General features: G+C 58.9%; 6 protein-coding genes across 6 annotated transcripts; 1 reads left to right on the top strand and 5 right to left on the bottom strand.

Annotated features, from left to right (window-relative positions):
* Positions 1-291: 291 nt before the first annotated feature.
* ACA1_149290 (Ankyrin repeatcontaining protein) lies at positions 292-3,327 on the bottom strand (the record flags this gene model as incomplete). The annotated part of the gene is given in 10 exon segments (XM_004351486.1): positions 292-596; positions 684-783; positions 864-995; positions 1,074-1,246; positions 1,368-1,471; positions 1,557-1,682; positions 1,778-1,925; positions 2,374-2,467; positions 2,483-2,761; positions 2,812-3,327. The coding sequence occupies 10 exon segments, from the start codon at positions 3,325-3,327 to the stop codon at positions 292-294; spliced, it is 1,977 nt and encodes a 658-aa protein (XP_004351538.1).
* A 1,388-nt stretch (positions 3,328-4,715) lies between these two features.
* ACA1_149280 (uncharacterized protein) lies at positions 4,716-5,162 on the bottom strand (the record flags this gene model as incomplete). Its single annotated transcript, XM_004351485.1, has 2 exons — positions 4,716-4,730; positions 4,845-5,162. The coding sequence occupies 2 exons, from the start codon at positions 5,160-5,162 to the stop codon at positions 4,716-4,718; spliced, it is 333 nt and encodes a 110-aa protein (XP_004351537.1).
* An 832-nt stretch (positions 5,163-5,994) lies between these two features.
* Positions 5,995-7,788, bottom strand: ACA1_149270 (MIF4G domain containing protein; the record flags this gene model as incomplete). The annotated part of the gene is made up of 1 exon (XM_004351484.1): positions 5,995-7,788. The coding sequence occupies one exon, from the start codon at positions 7,786-7,788 to the stop codon at positions 5,995-5,997; it is 1,794 nt and encodes a 597-aa protein (XP_004351536.1).
* A 2,223-nt stretch (positions 7,789-10,011) lies between these two features.
* ACA1_149260 (actinrelated protein ARPC3, putative) lies at positions 10,012-10,794 on the top strand (the record flags this gene model as incomplete). The annotated part of the gene is made up of 3 exons (XM_004351483.1): positions 10,012-10,084; positions 10,214-10,480; positions 10,652-10,794. 3 exons carry the CDS (start codon positions 10,012-10,014, stop codon positions 10,792-10,794), a joined length of 483 nt encoding a protein of 160 aa, XP_004351535.1.
* A 177-nt stretch (positions 10,795-10,971) lies between these two features.
* ACA1_149250 (uncharacterized protein) lies at positions 10,972-11,698 on the bottom strand (the record flags this gene model as incomplete). The annotated part of the gene is made up of 3 exons (XM_004351482.1): positions 10,972-11,089; positions 11,192-11,228; positions 11,308-11,698. The coding sequence occupies 3 exons, from the start codon at positions 11,696-11,698 to the stop codon at positions 10,972-10,974; spliced, it is 546 nt and encodes a 181-aa protein (XP_004351534.1).
* Positions 11,699-11,918: 220 nt separating this feature from the next.
* ACA1_149240 (peptidase, S8/S53 subfamily protein) lies at positions 11,919-19,254 on the bottom strand (the record flags this gene model as incomplete). Its single annotated transcript, XM_004351481.1, has 31 exons — positions 11,919-12,092; positions 12,218-12,369; positions 12,478-12,609; positions 12,701-12,788; positions 12,884-12,958; positions 13,062-13,348; positions 13,464-13,588; positions 13,697-13,838; positions 13,965-14,038; positions 14,120-14,223; positions 14,363-14,449; positions 14,557-14,670; positions 14,830-14,953; positions 15,064-15,153; positions 15,279-15,396; positions 15,511-15,672; positions 15,775-15,862; positions 15,948-16,026; positions 16,181-16,404; positions 16,480-16,578; positions 16,750-16,816; positions 16,949-17,022; positions 17,123-17,200; positions 17,335-17,453; positions 17,598-17,660; positions 17,731-17,808; positions 17,924-18,193; positions 18,349-18,452; positions 18,595-18,655; positions 18,802-18,961; positions 19,087-19,254. 31 exons carry the CDS (start codon positions 19,252-19,254, stop codon positions 11,919-11,921), a joined length of 3,780 nt encoding a protein of 1,259 aa, XP_004351533.1.
* Between the last annotated feature and the right edge of the window lie 219 nt (positions 19,255-19,473).

Here is a 19,473-nt window from a genome sequence, read left to right as displayed (position 1 = left end):
GGGAAATAGTAGGCTCGCGGCTACGACACGACGCACGCTACTCTACTGACGGCAGATCTGCCGTTTTCTTTCGCGTTCGTTCTTTCTCTTCTCCTTCGTTCTCTCTTTTTGATCGCGCGGCGGCTGTTCCTTCCTCTTCCCCTCCTCCTCCTCCATCGTGCGTCGTTCGTTCGATCAAAAAAAAGAAAACAACATCCGTGCTCGGTGTGTTCTGCTCGCCGTGGGTCACTTTTATTCCAGCCTTGGCCAGGCCAAGCTCGATGATGATTACGATTATGAAATGATTATGATTCACGGGCCGGAGGAGGTCGAAGAAGAAGAAGAAGAATGGCGGGCTGCTGCTTCGTCTTCCTCCTGCCGCCGCTTCTCCTCGATGAGGCGCACCACTTCGGTGTGGCCGCGGTCGGTGGCGACGATGAGGGCCGTGTCGCCGTTGTGGCGCACCTCGTGGATGTTGGCGTCCTTGGCCAGCAGCAAACGTACGATCTCCGTGTGCCCGTTGTCTGCGGCGCCCATCAGCGCCGTCCAGCCGTCGTTGGTGATCGCGTTCACGTTCGCGCCGTGCGCCAGAAGCAGCGCCACGATCTTGGCATGCCCTGTGTGGTGGGGGCGGGGACGAGTTCGTCAGCCACGCACGTACGCACACACGCCGAACGACACGCGTGTGGCGCGCGGCTGCGTACCCTTGTCGGCGGCGCCCATGAGCGCAGTGACGCCCAGGTTGGCGGTGGCGTTCACGTTGGCGTCCACCGTCAGGAGCAGCTGGACCACCGACTCACGGCCCTGCCACCACCAGGCCCGCAGGCGAGCGTGAGAACGGTGCATTCCTCCCGTGCACGTGCGCACTGGGGGCGCGAACGTACCTTGTAGGAGGCGGTCATGAGGGCGGTGAGGCCGTCGTTGGTGGCGGCGGTCACGTCGGCTTGCTTGGCCAGAAGGCTCGACACGATCTGGTGGTGGCCCTTGTTCGCCGCGATGATCAACGCCGTCCACCCCTGAACACGACACGACACACGCGCGTGCATCAGTTCGTGTCGTGTGTCGTGTCGTTGGTCGTGTCGTGTGGTACGTACCTTGCTGGAGGCGATGTTGACCTGGGCGGAGTGGGCGAGGAGAAAGTCGACGATTCCCAGGTGTCCCTTCTCCGAGGCGAACATGAGGGCCGTGCATCCGCCCGTGGTCGTGGCGTTCACGTCGGCCCCATGCGCCACCAGGAATTCGACTTCGTCAGACTTTCCCTTGTTTGCTGCAATCATCAGAGCTGACGCCACGCAACACACGCAACACACACAACACACATCGCCCAGTCAGCAAAAAAGCGTGTGCCGTGCGTGCGGTGCGTGTCGTGCGTGTCGTGCGTGTCGCACCTGTCCATCCCGCGGGAGTGGACGCGTTAACCTTGGCCTGGTTTAACACGAGAAACCTCACCACTTCGATGTGTCCGCCCTCCACGGCGGCCATCAACGGTGTTCTGCGCCCAAGGGTCGCACGTTAGCACTCATGTCGTTGGTCGTGTCGTGTCGTGTCGAGTCGTGTCGTGTGAGGTGGGCGCGTACCTCTGGTACTGGTCCGAGATGAACAGGAGGTTGATGTTGAGGATGGAGGCGTACTTGGAGTACAGATCGACCACCTTGCGAATGTGTCCGTGCTTACACGCCCACACAAACTGCTGCTGTCGATTCCTGTTGACATTCGCGTGTCGTGTCGTTGGTCGTGTCGTGTCGTGTCGTGTGTCAACGAACGCCCAAAAACAGGGAAAAGTGTGACGATGACGAACCTGCGCTCCTCGTCGAGGATCTTGGCCTTGTACTCGTCCAGGAGTTTGTTGATCTTGGCTTGCGAGTCGCTCTCCATGCGTTGCACGTGGCGCATCAGGGCGATGCACTCGGCCTTCCACGGCCGCTCGCGCTGCCACTCTCTCGCCCCTTTGTTGCAACCAAGAGCAGAAAATAATTAATTAGTCAAAAGAAAAGGCCTGATTGGTTTGAGGTAAAGGTGGTCCGCGGGTAATTTTAACTAAAAAGGAAAGTTATGTTTGGCACGCCCTCGATGCCGGTTCGCGTGAGTAAGAGTTGACGAATCACCACGAGAGCAACGTGAGCTCAATGACGCCCAACCAATGCCGCGTGTTCTGTGCGTGTATGTTGTGCACACCCTTAAAAAGAGCAACCACACCCAGCCAACCGTCAACAACGTTATCCGAAGTGCCGTGCGGTTGGCCGATTGGTTTTACAGCTCCGCCGGAGCCGTGTGGATTGGGTGCCACATAACAGATAACATTGTGCAACACATAACTAAATTTCTGATGATAACTAAATAAACACCAGATAACTAAATACTACCTTAATTGGGTTTGGGTGGGGCGACGTGTACCACCAAAGTGTCGGGTGTAGAGGGCGCGCCAGAGGGAGTCGTCGGTGGTGAGCTGGTGCCAGTTGCGGCACACGAGCGGCAGCGACTCGAGCACCTGGTCCAGCGGCACGAAGGCGAAGATGTGCAGCTGGACCTCCTCCGGCAGCATCCCGAACTCGAGCCGCCCGCCGTTGTTGTGGTGGTGCCGCAGGGCCTCGTACGACGCGTCCTGCCGCTGCCGCTGCCTCTGCTGCTGTTGGTGGTGGTGCCGCGACGCCGAATCTCTCGTCCGCGGTCGCTTCTTCTTTCGCTGCTGGGGCTCGCTCGAAGACGACGATGACGACGAAGATGAAGATGACGACGACGACGACGACGTTGGTGGTGGTGGCGATGACGTGGCGGGTGTTCGCTCGAGGGGGCTTTCCGCTTCCGTCGGGCGATGGTGCGCGAGCCGGGCACCATCAGTCCGTCCTTGAGCTGGGCCATGGCCGCCCCGGCCCGGGCGCGCTTCGCGACCACGCCGTCCATCATCGTCGGGGAGGGCGGCGCCGACGATGACGATGACGCCGATGACGAAGATGTTGAGGCCCACGTTGATGCCGACGTTGATGTTGATGTGGGCCGGGAAGAAGATGTTGACCGGGCGATGGTGGGCGCTATGTCGATCTCGGCCTTCCGCTTGTGGCTGTGCTGGCGTCGTGGCCGCCGGTCGGGCGACGAAGAGGGCGACGGCGGCGACGATGAAGACGAAGATGAAGACGAGTGTGCGCTGAACGTGGACGAGGGCGTGCTCGGCGGCGCGGATGGGGGCGATGACGACGAGGTCGACGGCGAGTGGGAGTTGGGCGAGGGCGTGAGCGAAGCCGGCGACGGCGAAGACGACGAGGAGGAGTAGGAGGGCGGCGAGGCCGGTGGTGCGATCGTGGCCGCCGCGGCGGCGGCGAGCTCGGCAGGCGGAGGTGGACCCTCCTGCATTGCCGCCGCCCTCTCCACGGGATTGGTTGTTCGCACTGTTCGCGGTGGTGGTGGCGCAGTCGCTGACGGCAGTCGCTGCGCTCTAGACGTAGATGCCTTGGGCGTTGTTGATGTCGATGTCGAAGTTGTAGATGGCGACGAGGATGATGATGATGTTGCTGTTGATGCTCGCGGGCAAGCCACCGGTGTTGGCCTGCTGAAGCTTTCGCTTACGTTCTCGCTTTCGCCTTCGCTTCGCTTCTCTTTTGGTCGCTCTCCGTTCTCTGGGAAGGGCCAGGGCTCCTCTAGCAGCGGCCCAGCGTCTCCTCGGCCCGGTGCTGCTCGCGCTGTGGCTAGCGGTGGTGGTGGTGATGCTGGGCTGCTGCCAACCTGCGTGTAGTGCGGAGAAAAAGAGCGGGTGGTGGGTCAGAGGAGCTCACGCCTGGTGATGAGACGAGGAACAGAAAAGGGTTTTTGGTCGGTGGTGGCCACGCAAGCCACCGCCAATCATGCACGCCGCACGGGCGAGCTCACCGGCACACGAAAACTGTGTTTTGATGGTTCTTTTTCTCCTTCTCTCCGGAGCGGCGTGTGGTGTCAGATGGCGGGGAGGTGAACACAGAAGTGAACCAAACAAGAAGAAGTGCAGACGAATGGTGGAGAGATGACAGCGTGGAGCGTGAGCTGCTACGTTTGGCACCACACGCACGTGAGTGCGCACCCAGCACAGCAGCAGCGGGCCACACACTCTCTTCTGCAGAGCAGCTCCTGGACGAGAAAGCCAGGTGCCGGCACCCGGCGCGCAAGTGTCTCGCCTCGCTTTCTGTTGGTATCTGCCCCGGCGAGCTGGGTTCGTGGGTAATAAAGTATCCACCTATTGGAAAATCAAACAGTGATTCTACCTATGATTTCCATTGGTCGATGCGAAATTCGGAGGGTTGGTTTTAGCTGGAAGCGTGAAAACGAACTGAGAAAATGGCTTTGGTGATGGCATGCTGACAGCGCACTGCCCATGGAACTCCGACCAAGCTGGAGCTGCGCAGGAGATGCGCGCGTGCCCGCCGGGTGCGCACGTTGCGGCGGTCATGTGCGCCCACAGCACCAACAGGCGCAGGCTGCCGTTGCAACGTGAAGAACGTGCAACACACACGTTCTCCACGCGTGTGGCCAAGCACCAGAAGAACCGTTGGATACGCCACACACGCTGGGCGTCCAGTGTGTCGTGGTGAGACCCAGACACGCAAACTTTCTTCGCGTAGACATTCCAGCTGACGAAAAGTGAAAAGTGAATTTGACCATTTCTACACCAATTCGAAATGCGGAGGACCGTCCCTCCACCGGCACACACATCAAAACAGCAAAGAAAGAAGCAAAAGTGAACACAAGTTGGCGAGTGGCGAGCTGGATCATCATGTCCAACAAAGCTCGCCAAGGCGAGTCACCCGACAACCAGAGCTCAGCCGCAAGACAACAAAAGAAGAGGTAGGCAACGATGTAAACGAGGAACCACCATGAAAAAGAGGACGTTGCGGTCGTACCGTGCTGGCGGTGGTGGGCGTCGACGTGACAAAGGCGCCGAGGCAGAGAAGCCGCGCGAGGGACGCGGGCAGAGGTGGTGGCGCCAGGCCGTCCACGATCCTGAAGCCAGACTGGTCTGTCCCGTCCTTGCTGCTGCTGCTGGGCCGGGGCGGTGGCGATGCCGGACGCCCCGTGCCGCCGGCACGTGCAGACACGACGTCGTGTTCGTGGCGGTCGTTGGTCGGGCTGGTCTCCTCCTTCTTGGCCATGTCGCCGTTGCTCCCTGTGGTACAGTTGCTCTCTGTGGCGATGTCGGAAGTCTGCTCCTCTTCGTTCATGGCCTCCTTCTTCTTCTTGTGGTGACCACTGCTGGCCGTTCCTGCTTCTTGCGCTCTACTTTGTTTTTGTGACTGACTGGTGGTCTGAGGGCTGAAAGTGACGAGTGGCCCGCAGGGCCTCCTGAGCGGCGTCTGCCTCGCCGAGCGGGGCGCAGCTGGGCAGAGAGAGGATCGCGACCCCCCCTACGGGGGTTGTGTTGGCGTGTGTCTGCTGAGGGTTCCTGCGCCTTTGTGCTTCGCCTTGGCTGCCAACGCCCCCATCCGGAGACGAAGAGTTGGCGGCCTTTCCTTTTTCCAATCCATGTTGCCTGCGGTTCGTCGGTCTCGTTCGCCAGCCTCTCCGCCGGTTTTCGCTCCGACGAACGTGGGCTGTGACGATTGGTGGATCCTAGTTACCTCCAGCTTACCATGAAATTTCAGTGTAAATGGGCAGATCCACACGGGAAACAGTCACGTGCAAGGAAGGCTGGAGCAAGTACTTCGCTGCTGGGTGCTGTCGTTCTTAGCTCAAGCTGCAACCACAAACACGCCACACGGCATGTCTCGTTGGCGCGTGGTCAGAGATGGTGTCAGCGCTGTGGGTGTGTTGTTCGCACCGGTGCCGACGGTGGTTCCTTCCCGATTGGGCGGGCGGCCACAAGACTTTCGTCGAAACGCGCTGAGCGGCGTTCAGCGTGGGGCAGTCAACCCATCGAGGGGCAAAAATACTCTATTACGAAGTGCTGTCTGTGGGCCGGTGGCCGGCTTTATGTGACCGACTAAGAACAAAAGAAGTGGAGGTCGTCGAGCCCACCCACACATCCGAGCAGTAGGGTAGCCGTGGCCGTGCCTCTTACCTCCTCCTCTTCCTCCTGCTCTTGGCGTCTGAGTCCGAGCTGCTGCTGTCGCTGTCCGACGACGAGTCCGAAGAAGAGTCCGACGAAGAAGAGTCCGAGCTGCTGTCGCTGTCCGACGACGAGTCAGACGACGACGAGTCCGAATCCGACGAGTCAGAGTCAGAGTCAGAGTCGGAAGAGGAGTCCGAGTCTGAGTCTGACGAGTCGGCGCCGGCGGCGGAGGCGGCGGCGGAGGCCTGCATCTCCATGATGCGCTTGGGCGCGGTGCGGAGGTGCTCGCGGAGCTCGTCGGTGAGGCCGCCGAGACCGATCGAGGTGAAGAAGTTGATGGCGAATCGGGTGTCCTTGGGGTGCTCCTTGGGGAAGAGGCCGCTGTAGTGGGCCTCCATGGTCGGGTCCTTGAGGCGCGCGTTGAGCTTGGGCAGGCCCAGGTACTCGGATATCTCCTGGAAGAGGATCTTGATGAAGATACGCGACGAAGACGTGGTCTCCTCCTCGTTGAGGTGGATGTAGGAGAGCACGCTCCACGGGAGGCCATCGGAGTGGAGCAGGTGGGCGAAGAACTTGGCCACGTTGCGCAGCTTGTTGGTCTCGAGGCGGTGGATGGACTGGTACTGCTTGACGAAGCACAGGTCGAACTGCTCCTGGTAGGCGCGGTCGATCATGCAGAAGCGCTGGCCGAGGAGGCCGTAGAAGCGGAGGTAGGTGCGCTCCTGCGAGCAGCACTCGAGGATCATGCGGCACACCTCGATCTCCTGGTTGGGCTTGAACTGGATCTTAAGCATCTTGTGCGCGCACTCCTCAAAGTCGAGCGACGACATGATGGTCAGGTAGATCGTGCGCCGCAGGTTCACCAGGTCGGTGTCGGTCTCGTCGGTGATCGTGAGCGGGCCGGCCTCGAGGCTGGCCTCGGCCTGGCGCGCCTTCTCCTCCTCGTCCTCCTCGTCGTCATCGCCGCCGCCGCCCTCGTCGTCGTCGGACTCGTCGTCGCCGAGGATGGCCTTGCGGACCTCGTCGTACTTCTGCTCGTTGGTCTCGTAGGCCGGGTCGGGCTTGAAGTAGTCGGTCTCCTCCTCGATCTTGAGCTCCTCCTCGTCGAGGTTGAGGTCGTGCGTGATCTGGTCCTCCTCCTCGACCAGGTCGAGCTCGGGCACCTTGGCCGGGAACTCGGCGAAGCCGCGCTTGCGGATGGCGAACAGGTTCTCGATCATGTACTGGACGCGCTTGTCGATCTCGCCCTCGTGCAGGATGCCGCGGAAGCGCTCGAACACGTTGTTGAAGGCGTCGGCCGACAGCTCGCCCAGCTCCTGGCCGCACTCCTTGATGAAGCCGACGGCCACCTCGACCGAGTCGTCGGTGGGGTTCTCCAGCAGGAGGGCCAGGATCTGGAGCGCGACGATCTCGCCCGCCACCTGCTGATTGACGAGATGGGCGAGGAACTTGGTCGATGAGAGGAGCGTCGATTTGTCGTTACGTCGGTAGCCGCGTAGGAACTGGTTGATGAGACGCGCCAGGATGAGCTCGCCGATGGCCGGCATCTTGGTGTTGATGACGGCCACCATGGCCGCGTAGACGCGGGTGAAGCCGGGCGAGGCGGTCTGGGCCTTCATGAGGGCTCGCGCGAGGAGGCCTCGACCGCGGATGACGTTCTCGCCGAAGAGCTCGGGCAGGATGTTCTTGAGATTCGAGATGTTCACCTTGTTGATGATACCGTTGATGCTCTTCTTGAGCGCGTCCCAGGTCATTCGCTGGTATTCGGGGCTCGATCGATCCTTGATGTCCTTTTGCATGGCGCGCAGCCTCGCGGGCGGGATGTAGACGCCAGGCGCAGGGGCACCCAATGGCTTGGGCGCGGCCGATGTGGCGGCGGCCTCATTTCCTCCTCGCGTAGTGTTGCTCCTTTCTCTATCCCTCGATCGCTCCCTCTCGTCGCGTCGATCGCGATCCCCTCGCCCCCTCGTTCGATCGCGCTTCTCGCTACTCGGGCTGCGGCTCCTCCTCGACCGTCGGTGATGACGATCGCTGTCCCTATCTCTCCTGTATCCCCTCCTATCTCTCTCATCTCTGCTCCTACTTCGGCTGCGGCTACGCCTCCTGCGCTTGTCTCTGCTGCGCCTTCGATCATCGGGCGAACGTGATCTGGAAGAGGAGGAAGACCGGCTGCGGCTGCGATGCCCGCTTCTGCTTCGGCTCCTTCGACTCCTCCTCGGTCTGTCTTCATCATCTTCGTCGCTGCTCGACCTCTTCCTCTTCTTGTCATCGTCCGAATTTTTTGTCATTTCGATTTTCGACCGCACCGCCCTCTCCTCCATCATAGGCGACGAATCTCGCTGAGGAGACGCCGAATCGTCTGACATTATGAGCTGTGCAGAAGGTTGTGATGGCTGGGTCGGCTGCCAAATCGACACGCCTTCTTTTATCGTCGACGGAAAAAAGACGGGCTTGAGCACAGAAAAGGTGGAGAAAAAGCTGGCAGCGAATGCTGGCTGAGGGCTGGACCTTGTGTCCATCTTGCAGTTGACATTGGAGAGGGAAGACATGGCCTCCTGTGTGCTCTACCCCTCCACAAATGATTAGGAAGTCAACAAAGCATGGCAAGCCAAGCAGCCATTTTGCAATGCCTAATTTGGTGGAGATTGTTTGGCAATGGGGCCACCATGTTGCAGGCCTTGATGGCCTGTACAAGGCCATGAAGCACAGCCTGCCTCTCTATGTGCTGGTTGCAAATGATGACAAGGCATGCATGACCCTTTGCTTTCTATGTGGTGTGACACATAAGAGGTGTTAGCATGATTCCTTGAAGTTGTGCAGGTGCATGATAGAGGTGAGGAGTGGGCACCAGGACTGCAGGCTGGAGCAAGGCAGCCAGGAAGCTGGTCAAGGACAGCCCACTGCAAGACTCCACAAACACACAATACACCACCACCCTATAACTTGTGGTCATTTGAAATGAGAGGTCACAAATGACTGTGGAATTTTTGTTGTGCTAAAATTGTGTGAGATTTGACATTTTTGATTTATAGGGCAGTTTTAAAGATATGGATCTGCATGTGTGATTTTGACATGCTAGACCGCTGCTTATAAGTCATATTGAGGGATTTGAGATGAAAATGATTTGATAAAAACTTGGAATATGTGGAGTTAAAAGTGATTTTATCAGCATGGAATGGAGTGGAAGTTTAACTTCAGGAATAGTGCTCCAATTCAGCAAAAATGTGAAGAATGAAGTTCAGTGCATGTGTGCAACTGACTGATTAGTTTATCACATATGCACAAATCCTTGGTTGTGATGAAGGTCTTGAGAACATGAACAACAAAACAGAGGCAATGTTCAAGATCCTGGCCTATGTCTACTTGAACAAGAATAAGGCCATCAGGCCAAGGATGATCATGAGGAGTTGGCTCATGCATTTCACAGTTCAGTACAAACAGTACTGCAAAGGCATGCACCACACATTGATGAAGTCAAAGCAACAGGCACAACAAACCAAGAAGATGGCATCTCAGCCCACTCAAGCCCATCTTGCTGCAACTATCCTGTCAACTTCTCACTTCTTGTGCACCTGCTGCTACCATGTCTACACAGGCAAATGGTGCAAACACAATATCGTGTTCTCCACAGTGATGAGCAGAAGCCCTTCAAGCAGTGCTGCACCTGCAACCTCAACTGGCCACACAGCTCAACATTATTTGTTGAATTCAACAAATAATGTGATTGGATGCAGCCTCTGCAATATCGAAATCCGGGAAAAAAGGGGGCTTTCACGGGGTGGTTGTCTCAGGCGAAAGTAAAGAGGGCGCACCACAGACCGCCAGCAGAACATCTAATCCATCCTCACTCTGAACGAAGCTAATTTATAATGCCCGTACGTACTCACTTCGCTGAGTAGCTTGCCTACGCGCTTCTTTTCGTGCGAGCGCAAGACCACTTCTTCAGTCCATTAATTATTCTTGGGGGGGGGACGCATTAGGCCTACCACTCTCAGTACAACAAGGAGGCCGACCTTCGCGTCATGTGCGGCATGGGCGTGCTGCCCATCAAGACCAAGTACAAGGGTCCCGCTCCCCGCTACACTGGCCCTGCTGGTACACTACCCTCCACCAATTGGGCCAATTAGTGTTGCTCGCAGCTGTATGAAAACCGATGCATCGTGTGCGCGATGTAACGTACGGTTCTATCATTAATTTCGCGCACTACACAATACGATCTTGCAGACCAACCCGACATCATCGATGAGGCGATCAGCTTCTTCAAGGCCAACGTGCTGTTCAGGAACTACGAGGTCAAGGGTCCGGCTGACCGCGTCCTCATCTACCTGACGCTCTACATCTCGCAGGCCATCAACCAGATGGTGAACCAGAGCAAGGGCGGCGCCCAGAAGAACCTCTTCAACCTCGCCATCCAGAACTTCGCTGTTCCCGGCGACAAGAACTTCGCTCTTGCTGGCTTCGTCTCCAACCCGGCCAACCGTGCTGAGGCTGGTACGTTCCATTCATTCCCCCCCCCTCCAATCAACGATCCGCTTGCAATCAAGCGCGCTCTTGATTGCGAGATCTCAATGAACGTCTGCCAATCGCTGCGTGTAGCGCCGCACACAAGTGCTGACGCTTTTTTCTTGTGCTACGCGTTTGGGTGCCGTCACCCAACAACAGACCAGATCCGTCAGTACCTGACCCAGCTCAGGCAGGAGACCGGCGACCGTCTCATCGAGGCCGTGTACGCCTTTGGCGAGAACGAGCCCAGCAAGTGGTGGATGTGCTTCTCCAAGAGGAAGTTCCTCAACAAGAACCTCTAAGCGCCCAGCAGCTCCACTGGCGCCAGCACCTCTTGTCACACCCTTTGTATGAAATGAATGTATTTGCGAAATGTTTGCGTAGCATTTCCCAAATACTTTGCACAGCCGGCTACGTTGGTGTAGTATGTACAGGTTGAAGTGATGAATGACAACACTGGATGGTGGCTGGCTGGCTCATCACAGGCCCAGCTTGTTGAGCAGGTCGGTGGCGGCGCGACAGACCTCCTGGTGCTGCTCGAAGCCCATCTCCAGGCATTCCTCCGAGCACCATGTCGCAATCCCACACTTGGCACAGCTGTGTGGCCCACAACAACACCAACACGATCAGCCACATTCGTGTGCGTGTTCGCGAGTGTGTGCGCACACATTCACCACAAGCGCACGAGGGCGCACTCACCTGATCATCCCAATGCGAGGGCAATGCGACAGTGTGTCTGTGCCAGACAGTGCGATGGGGAAAGAGAAAGGTGAGTGCACGCTAGCGTGAAGGCAGAAGGCGATGTACGCGCGTACCACCACTCGCCATCTTGACACGGCAGCAGGCCTTCGGGCAAGCGTTGAGTCGCCTGAGATCGAACTCCACGCTGGGCCGCTGGGCCTCCGAGGCGTCGTCGAGCACGAATCGGTCAAGCCCGCCCTTGTTGGTCGAAGATCGACAGTACTCGATGAGGAAGGCAAGCGACTGCAGCGCCTCTACAGCCTCGTGGTGAAGAAATCGATTCCTTCGTTTGAATTTGTCCAATTTCTCGTAATCGCGTCCCACCAAGATGGAGACTATGTTATTGTACAGCTTCTCATCCGCTACGTTGATCGATGCACGCAGGGTGTGTGAGTGGATTTTATCGTTGAGCGTCACCCACACCACCTTGGGTTTTTCAGCCACAGCACTACTCGCAGCATTCATCGATGAATCCTCCACCTCCTCACCCGCCTGCCCCCGAAAGAAGTTGGTAAAACTCGAGGTCCTACTCCTGCTCTTCCTCTTGCCCTTTTCCTCCAGGGCATCCTCGTGCCAAGTCATCGATCGGCTTGCCATTGCGATCGCAAATTAATCAGAAAATGAATTTTTAATTCTTTTCGCTTTTTCCGTTCTTTGTTTGGCCGAAGAACGAAAGCGAACGCGCTCAGAAGAGGGAGTACTTGGCGGGGTAGAGGGCGTGCTTGGCCGCGCGCAGGTGCGACTCCCAGTGCGCCCAGCCGAGCTGGCGGACCAGCTCCACCCGCTGCTCGTACAGCCCGCGCTCCTGCTCGCCCAGCTGCCCACCATCCGCCAGCTCCTTGTACTGCTTGCTCACATACTGTTGCGTGCGTGTGCGGTGGTGCGTGTGCGGTGGTGCGTGCGGTGTGTGCGGTGGTGCGTGTGCGGTCAGCAAATGACGGTGTTCGGGCGAGGGAGAGAGGGGCAGGGGGAAAACGAGCGAACCTTGAGAGCGGTGGCGAGTTGACCGCGAGCGCGGTGGAGCGCGGCGAGGAGGTGGTAATACTTCGAATCGCCGGTGACGTTGGCCCACTTCTTCAGCTGCTCGAGCGTCGCATCGGCCTCCGCCAACAGCGCCGCCTTCCCGCCCGCGTCTTCTGCGCGCACACAACACGCGACACACGCGACACACGACACACGCCGACACACGCTCAGCACACGTGTGCGCGCGGTGTGGTCGCACGAGGGAGAGAGAGTGATAGTACCGGTAGCAAGGGCGGCGGTGGCCACGGCCAGGGTCTTCTCGGTGAGGGCCGAAAGGAGGGCGTCGAGCTGCTTCTCCTTCTCCTTGGTGGCCTTGGCCGCCGCCTGCGCTTCGCTCCCCTCGGGCTTCGTCCCTGGAATGCATTCCAGCGCCCTTGGAGTGTTAGGATTGCCGACATGCACATGTGGGTGTCGATGGTGATGACGACGACGAGGACGACGCACCGAGCTTGGTGGCGGCGAGGTGGAGGGCGAGGCTGGTGGTGTCGATGTTGGCGACCACCGCGTCGGCCGCTGCAGCAATCTCCGTCACCTGCAACGCCACGCGCGCAGCGATAACCATGAGAGGCTCATTTTTCGATCATCAAGAAATAAAAAATGGCACACCATGGAATGTGTCGCACGTACATTCTTTCCGCTGACGGCGCGCTTCAGGTTGAGCACCAGCAGCGGCAGGTGGTCGGGCTTGGCCGACACCAGCGCCTGTATTGTTCAATATATAAACATATTAACACACATAATTACCAATATATAATAATAATGATAATAATTATTAAAAGTAATAACGTTAAAGGAGGGCGCGTACTCGGGAGAGGTCGTCGAATTCCTGGACCTTCTTGTCCTTGAGGAGCTTGTCGGCGTACTCGACCTTCTTCTCGAAGATGAACGCCTCGAGCTTCTCCTCCGGCGTCTGCTCCTTCTCCTTCTCCTTCTCCTTTTCCTTGCCATCGCCTCCATTGGAGCCATTGGAGTTCGACGAGGCGGCGGAAGCCGAAGAGCAGCTCGACGTCGGCTGCACCACATAGGCGAACGGCAGCCCGGCCAGCTTCTTGTTCTTATCCGCGAACAGCTTCTTGTACACCTGCAGCGTACCTGTCGTGTGTCGTGTCGTGTCGTGTCGTGTCGTTGTGGTCGTGTCGTGTCGTGTCGTGTCGTGTCGGCAATGATGAGGAATGCGAGGAATGACCGCGGTCGAGGCTGAGAGTACCGAGAAGGAGGTCGCCGGCGGAGGTGTCCTTGGGGAGGGACTTGGTGTCGGTGCGGCCGATGAAAAACACCTGCTCCCGCCCGCACTTCATCTTCTTGCCCGCCGACGCGAACTTAGACCCGTTCCTGCGCACACACAACGATTGCACACACCACTCAGCCGAAAGCACGCGCCGCACACGCACGCACGACCGCACACGCACGCGCGCACGTGGTGGTGGTGGGAAGGCGTACACGAGGGCGTCGCTGATGTTGGAGAAGATGGGCAGGTTGAGGGGCTTGGCGATCTTCTTCTCCAGCAGCACCTCCGTGTCCTTGAGCTTCTCCAGCATCTCCACCTGGTCGTGTCTGATCTGGAACCGCAACGTGTAGCTCCCTGCTCACGCCACACGACACGCAACACGCGGCACGCGACGCATGACACACGGCGCACCGCACACGACGCACACGACACGCAGGTGTGAGCTACGTAGGGAAGCCTTGGGTGGGCGGGGGGGAGTACCCTTGGCGAGCTTCTGGGCGGACGGGCGGAAGTCGCCGAAGCCCACCAGCCGCTTATTGGCGTTGAAGATCATCCTACGCCACCGTGCCGCGCACGTCAACACATCATTTTCTTCCACCACCGCACACACCACCGCACACGCACGCGCGGCCTACCAGAACTGGGCCTCGTAGGGCGACTCGTAGAGGAGGGTGGAGAGGACGGGGAAGCGCGGGGTCACATCGCCCGCCTCGCTCAGCTTGAACCCGTACGTCAGCACCTGTGGTCGTGATTCGCCCCCGGGGGCGAAATCCCACGTCGCACTGCGTCAGCTTTCCCTCCCCCATTTGCGCACTCGACGGGGCGACGGGGCGAAACGGAAAGGGCGAGAGAGAGAGAGAGAGAGTGGGCGGGCGAACCATTTCGTAGATCTGCTTGCCTTCGGGGAGGCGGTCGCGGTCGTCGGGCAGCGAGCGGATGGCGTACGTGGTCGGCGTGACCGGGCGCTGCGTGCGGTCCAGCACGATCTATCCCCCCCCCCGCGGGTCAGCACCACGTCGTGTCGTGTCGTGTGTCGTGTCGTGTGTCATGTCATGTGTCGGTCGTGTCGTACCTTGGGGAGGAGGTCCTCCTTGCGGAGCAGGGAGCTGACGTCGACGCGCTTGACCAGGTGACTCCCGTACAGGCCCACGTCGGTCGTGGTCACCTTCAACCCGTGGAACTCCACCTGTATCGTACGCGTGTCGTGTCGTGTCGTGCCGTGCGTGTCGTGTCGTGTCGTGCCGTGTGTCGTGTCATGCAGTGGGTGTCGTGTAGTCGCCGTTGAGTGTGACGTAGTGGCGGAAGCGCTTCTAACGTGTTGTGTGCGTGTGGGACGGCAGGGGACCTTCATGTCGACGAGAGCGTCGCCGATGCCGTTCCAGTATTGGGCGAGGCACAGCTCGATGGTGACCCCGTCCTTGACCTTGATCGGAACCGCCTCCTCCGCGTTGCTCTCCATCCAAATATACCTACACGCCGCACACGCCCACCGCACACGACGCGACACGCACCGCGACACGCGCGTGAGTGTCACGGCAAGCGCCGGCGGGGGGGGGGGGGCGGAGGCCAGGGAACGCACTTTTCGTGTTCGCCCTGGGCGTAGCTGCGGTGGGGCGTGAGCTGGAGCGTGTGCAGCACGAACCGCTTCCTCGGCGCCACCTTCACACCCCTGCTCCAATGGAATTTCAGACGTTCAGTCTGGGCCGTGTGCCTGCATCACACGCGTGTCGTGTCGCGTGCGTGTCGTGTCGTGTCGTGCGTGTGCGGTGGCGTGTGTGCGTTGCGGGGGCGCACCGGATGGTGATGACGGCGTGGCTGGCGCCGTGGGGCACCGACACAAAGCGACGCTCGATTCCGCCGGAACGGAACGTCAGGCCATTGAACTCCAAACTGTGCACCGGGTTGCTCTCGTCTGCGCGTGTGTCGTGTCGTGTCGTGCCATGTGCGCGTGCGTCGTGCCGTGAGTGCGGTGAGACCGATGTGTGCGTGGTGTGTGCGGTGGTGCGTGTGTGCGATGGGTACGTACCTGGGCCGCGCTCGATGCGGAGGGGGCGAATGACGGTGACGGGCACCTTGAACACGGGGCCGGCCTCGGGCTGGCTCACGTCGATGGCCACGATCTCTCCGTAGTGGTGGCTCCCCGCCTCCAGCACCGTCGGGTCGACCTTGATTGCAAACGAACGCTCTCCTACGCGTGTGCCGTGTCGTTGGTCGTGCCGTTGGTCGTGTCGTGTCGTGTGCGGTGTAAGTGAGGAGCGGGCATATGGACGCCGCTGGTGGTGGAGCGAACCGTTGGAGAGGATGAGGTGCTTGGGGGCCTCAATCCACTGCGGGTGGGAGACGACCAACGCGTAGCGCCGCTCGAACTCGATCCTCTCCTGCGCACCGCAACACACCCCACGATCAGCGCCGTGGCCTGTAACACAACACAACACAACGCACACCGCACACCACACGACGAACCTTGCTCGCCACGTCATCGTGGAACACGGGGGTCACCCGCACCGTGGCCTCCAGCACCCTGTTCGTCTCCTCCCAGTCCCTTTTCGATCGACACGACACGACCAACGACACGACACGACACGACACGACCAACGACACGACACGACACGACACGACACGACCAGAACGACACGACCAACGACACGACACACGTATGAGGCGCGGCACGGCGCGGGGCGAGAGGGGGGGCGTACCGGAGGTAGACGCCGCGGGCGCCGTGGTGGTGGAGGGGCAGGTCGACGTCGAACCGGACGGCCGGGTCGGCGTAGGCGGCGCCGTACTTGATGAGGTGGTGGTAGGCCTCGTTGACCTGCAGCAGGCCGTTGCCGAGGGCGAACGACTCGATGGCGGGCACCCGCCGGGCCGAGTTCTCGATAGCCCGCTTGATCGTGTGCGGCGTGTACTTGACCCCTTGTGCCTGGGCGTGTACACCGCGTCAGCACCGCACCGCACACGCACACACACGCGCGCGCGCACACGCACACGCCGACACGAGTTTAAGGTGGCAGGGGCTCTCGACCTTAAGGGCGCTGATGAGGAGGGCGATGCCGCCGCAGCAGTTGGGGGAGGACATGGAGGTGCCGTTCATGAGCTGCGACTTGGTCAGCAGCCAATTGGGCACCGGGCTCACCGCACCACCTGCACCCGACGGGTGGAAAAATAAATCAATCAATAAACAAATCACGTAATTCCAGGAAAATGTTGCAATGCAACAAACCAGCGCAGGAATGCGTGGTAGAGTACCGGGGGCGGAGATCGAGACGCCCTGGTGGCCGTCGGGCGTCGGTCCACGCGACGACCACGTGTATTGCGTCTCCGGCAGCTCCTCCCTTTTTTGTTGTGGGTTGCGATTGGTCCCCAACGTCAGCCCAAACAACACAACAACATAATAACAACAACGGCAACACAATAGAAAAGACGGGCGAGCGGCGCGAAGAGAGAGAGAGAGGGCCGCGACGAACCGCATGGAGTAGCAGGCGTCCATCATGGGTCCGCTGACGTAGGCGCCCACCCCGATCAGCCCGCTTGTGGTGCCCTGTGGGACACGGACGCGCGCGTGTTGTGGAGTGTGTGTGTGTGAAACAACGTCAAGTATATGGATGGTTATAGGGGAGCGGGAGGGGAAGCGGCCGTACGCCGGGTGCGCCGACGGTGGACAGGGCCGGCCCGTTGTTGCCTGCGCTGCTCACGAACGTGATGTTGTACTTGTTCACCTACATTCAGTGTTCCACCAAAATTTAACATATGTTGTGTTGTGCGATATGTTGCGTTATGTTAGGCTGTGATGGCATGTCAAGCAACATTAAAACAGTTGACGCATCGAGCCACACAGGGCACACGAACGAACCAGATCCTTGGCGAGTTGGATGAAGCGGCCCTGGTTGGGGAGGGTGACGGCCTCGCCGTAGCTCATGTTGATCAGGTCGACCTTGCTCCTGATGGCGTGGATCGCCGCACGCACCAGACCTGTTTGTCGACGTCGCATGCAATTTTGTTGTAATTATTATTAAAAGGAATAATAATAACAGAACAATAGTTATTTGTAGTTTATTTATTTGTTTAAAACAAATAAATAAAATTATAAAAAGAACAAGAGAGGGAGCTAAGTACCGGTGCCGGTCTCCATGGTGCCGAGACGCGTGTCTCCAATCTTGACGGACACGATTTGCACACCTGCGTACACCGCCCTCACTGTGAGTGTCGCGTCGTGTCGCGTCGGTGCGCGCGTGTGTGTTGTTCGTACCGGGCGCCATGCCGTTGAGCTCGGGAGTCTCGGGATAGTTGGCTCCCACGATACCGGCCACATGCGTGCCATGCGAACCTACATTCGCACCCAATTGAGGTCACTAAGTCAATAACATCACCCACAACACTCGTGTGCGGTGTGCGCGTGTGTGTCGTGCCGTGTGCCGTGTGCCGTGTGCCGTGTGCCGTACCAGAGGTGACGATGGAGAGGACCCTGCCCTCTTCGTAGATGTTGACGGCGAAGTTGAGCATCGAGTTGTGGCCGAAGGTGCCGAGCTGGTGCTCGCGGCGGTAGTCGGTGAAGGCCACCACGCCGGCCGCGGCCAAGTCGCCCGTCTCCTCGAGGTCGATCACGCTGCGCCACACCGCGCCGTCGTGGTACACCACCGCGTCGTAGACCGGACCAGCATCGTCGTACTGGCCCTGCAGCTCCTTCAGCTGCTCCACTGCAACCTCCAGCTCTATTTGCACCCGGTTAGTCGACAGCAACTTATATAAGTATCTCAGTATAACATATATACTTACATAAGTATAAGAAATATATATATAAATGGAAGAATATATGACATGTGGAGTTGGATAAGGTGGAGGGAGGTGGCGGACAGGGAGAGCGCACCCTTCTTGGCCTTGTCGTCGGTGGTGGCGTCGATCTGGGCCTTGATGCGGGCCAGCTCGGTGCGCTGCACTTCATCAAACTTCTTCTTGCGCTCCTCCTTCAGCCTGTCGTAGCGTGTTGTTGCGTGTCGTGTGTCGTGTGTGTCGTGTGTGTCGTGTGTCGTGTGTCGTGTGTGTCGTGTTGTTGCGTGTCGTGTGTCATACACGATCGTCGTGGGGGGGGGAGCACAATTGGTCGGCCGCGTACCTGGAGACGAGGGGCTTGGGGAAGAGTTCGTACGCCCGGATGATACCCACATTGTACTTGCCTAACCACACGTTCATGTTTTGTTGTTTGGAACATATGAGTGTCACAAACGTGTGTTGTTGATCTTCTTCACACGGCACGACACGGCACATGCACCACCGCACACGCACACACGCACACGCATGCAACGAGGGACGCGTCAGGTACCTGAGGGGTTCACGATGGCGTCGCCCAGCTTGAGCGTACGCCCGGAGAGGCCCTGCAGGGTGCCGGCGGCCGAGGCCTCGACCACGGTCGACGTGTCGATGTCGCCGCTGCCGGTGGCATCCACGCAGTCGATCACCTTGACCTTGCCATCGCTCGTGATCTGCTCATCATCACCATCCACACACGGGTCCGTTGGCGCCGTGCGTTTCGAGTGCGTGCGTGTGCGGGGTGGTGTGTGCGGTGCGTGCGGTGGTGCGTGTGCCGTGCGAATGGGAGGCATTGTACGCGAAGACCATCGGCGCCGGGATCGACGCCCGAGTCGAAAATGGCGACGACGACACCGCGGCCGTCGTACTCGGGGTGCTCGCTCACGAACTGGGCGGCCTGGGTCTCTTCCTTGGGCATCACGTGCCTCGTGGGGAACTGCTGCTGCTGCGTGCCCTGCTTTTCCATTCTCTATGCTGCTACTACTGTGGGAATAATAAACAATTCAATAAAAAGCAATAAACAATATATTTTTTAAAATAAAAACGTTTATGCTTTGGCCTTTAGATCCAGTGAGTAGTGAGGGGTAAGCAAAAGGGTACCTTGGTGAGATGAAGGTGGTGCGTAGGAGGTTGTACAAAGGATGCTGCAGAGAAGTTGCGCCAGCAAAGGATGAGGTTTTTTTTA

Source organism: Acanthamoeba castellanii (assembly GCF_000313135.1).
Source record: "Acanthamoeba castellanii str. Neff unplaced genomic scaffold scf7180000084715, whole genome shotgun sequence".
NCBI classification, from domain to species: Eukaryota; Discosea; order Longamoebia; family Acanthamoebidae; genus Acanthamoeba; species Acanthamoeba castellanii.
This window is presented reverse-complemented; position numbering and strand designations above follow the sequence as displayed.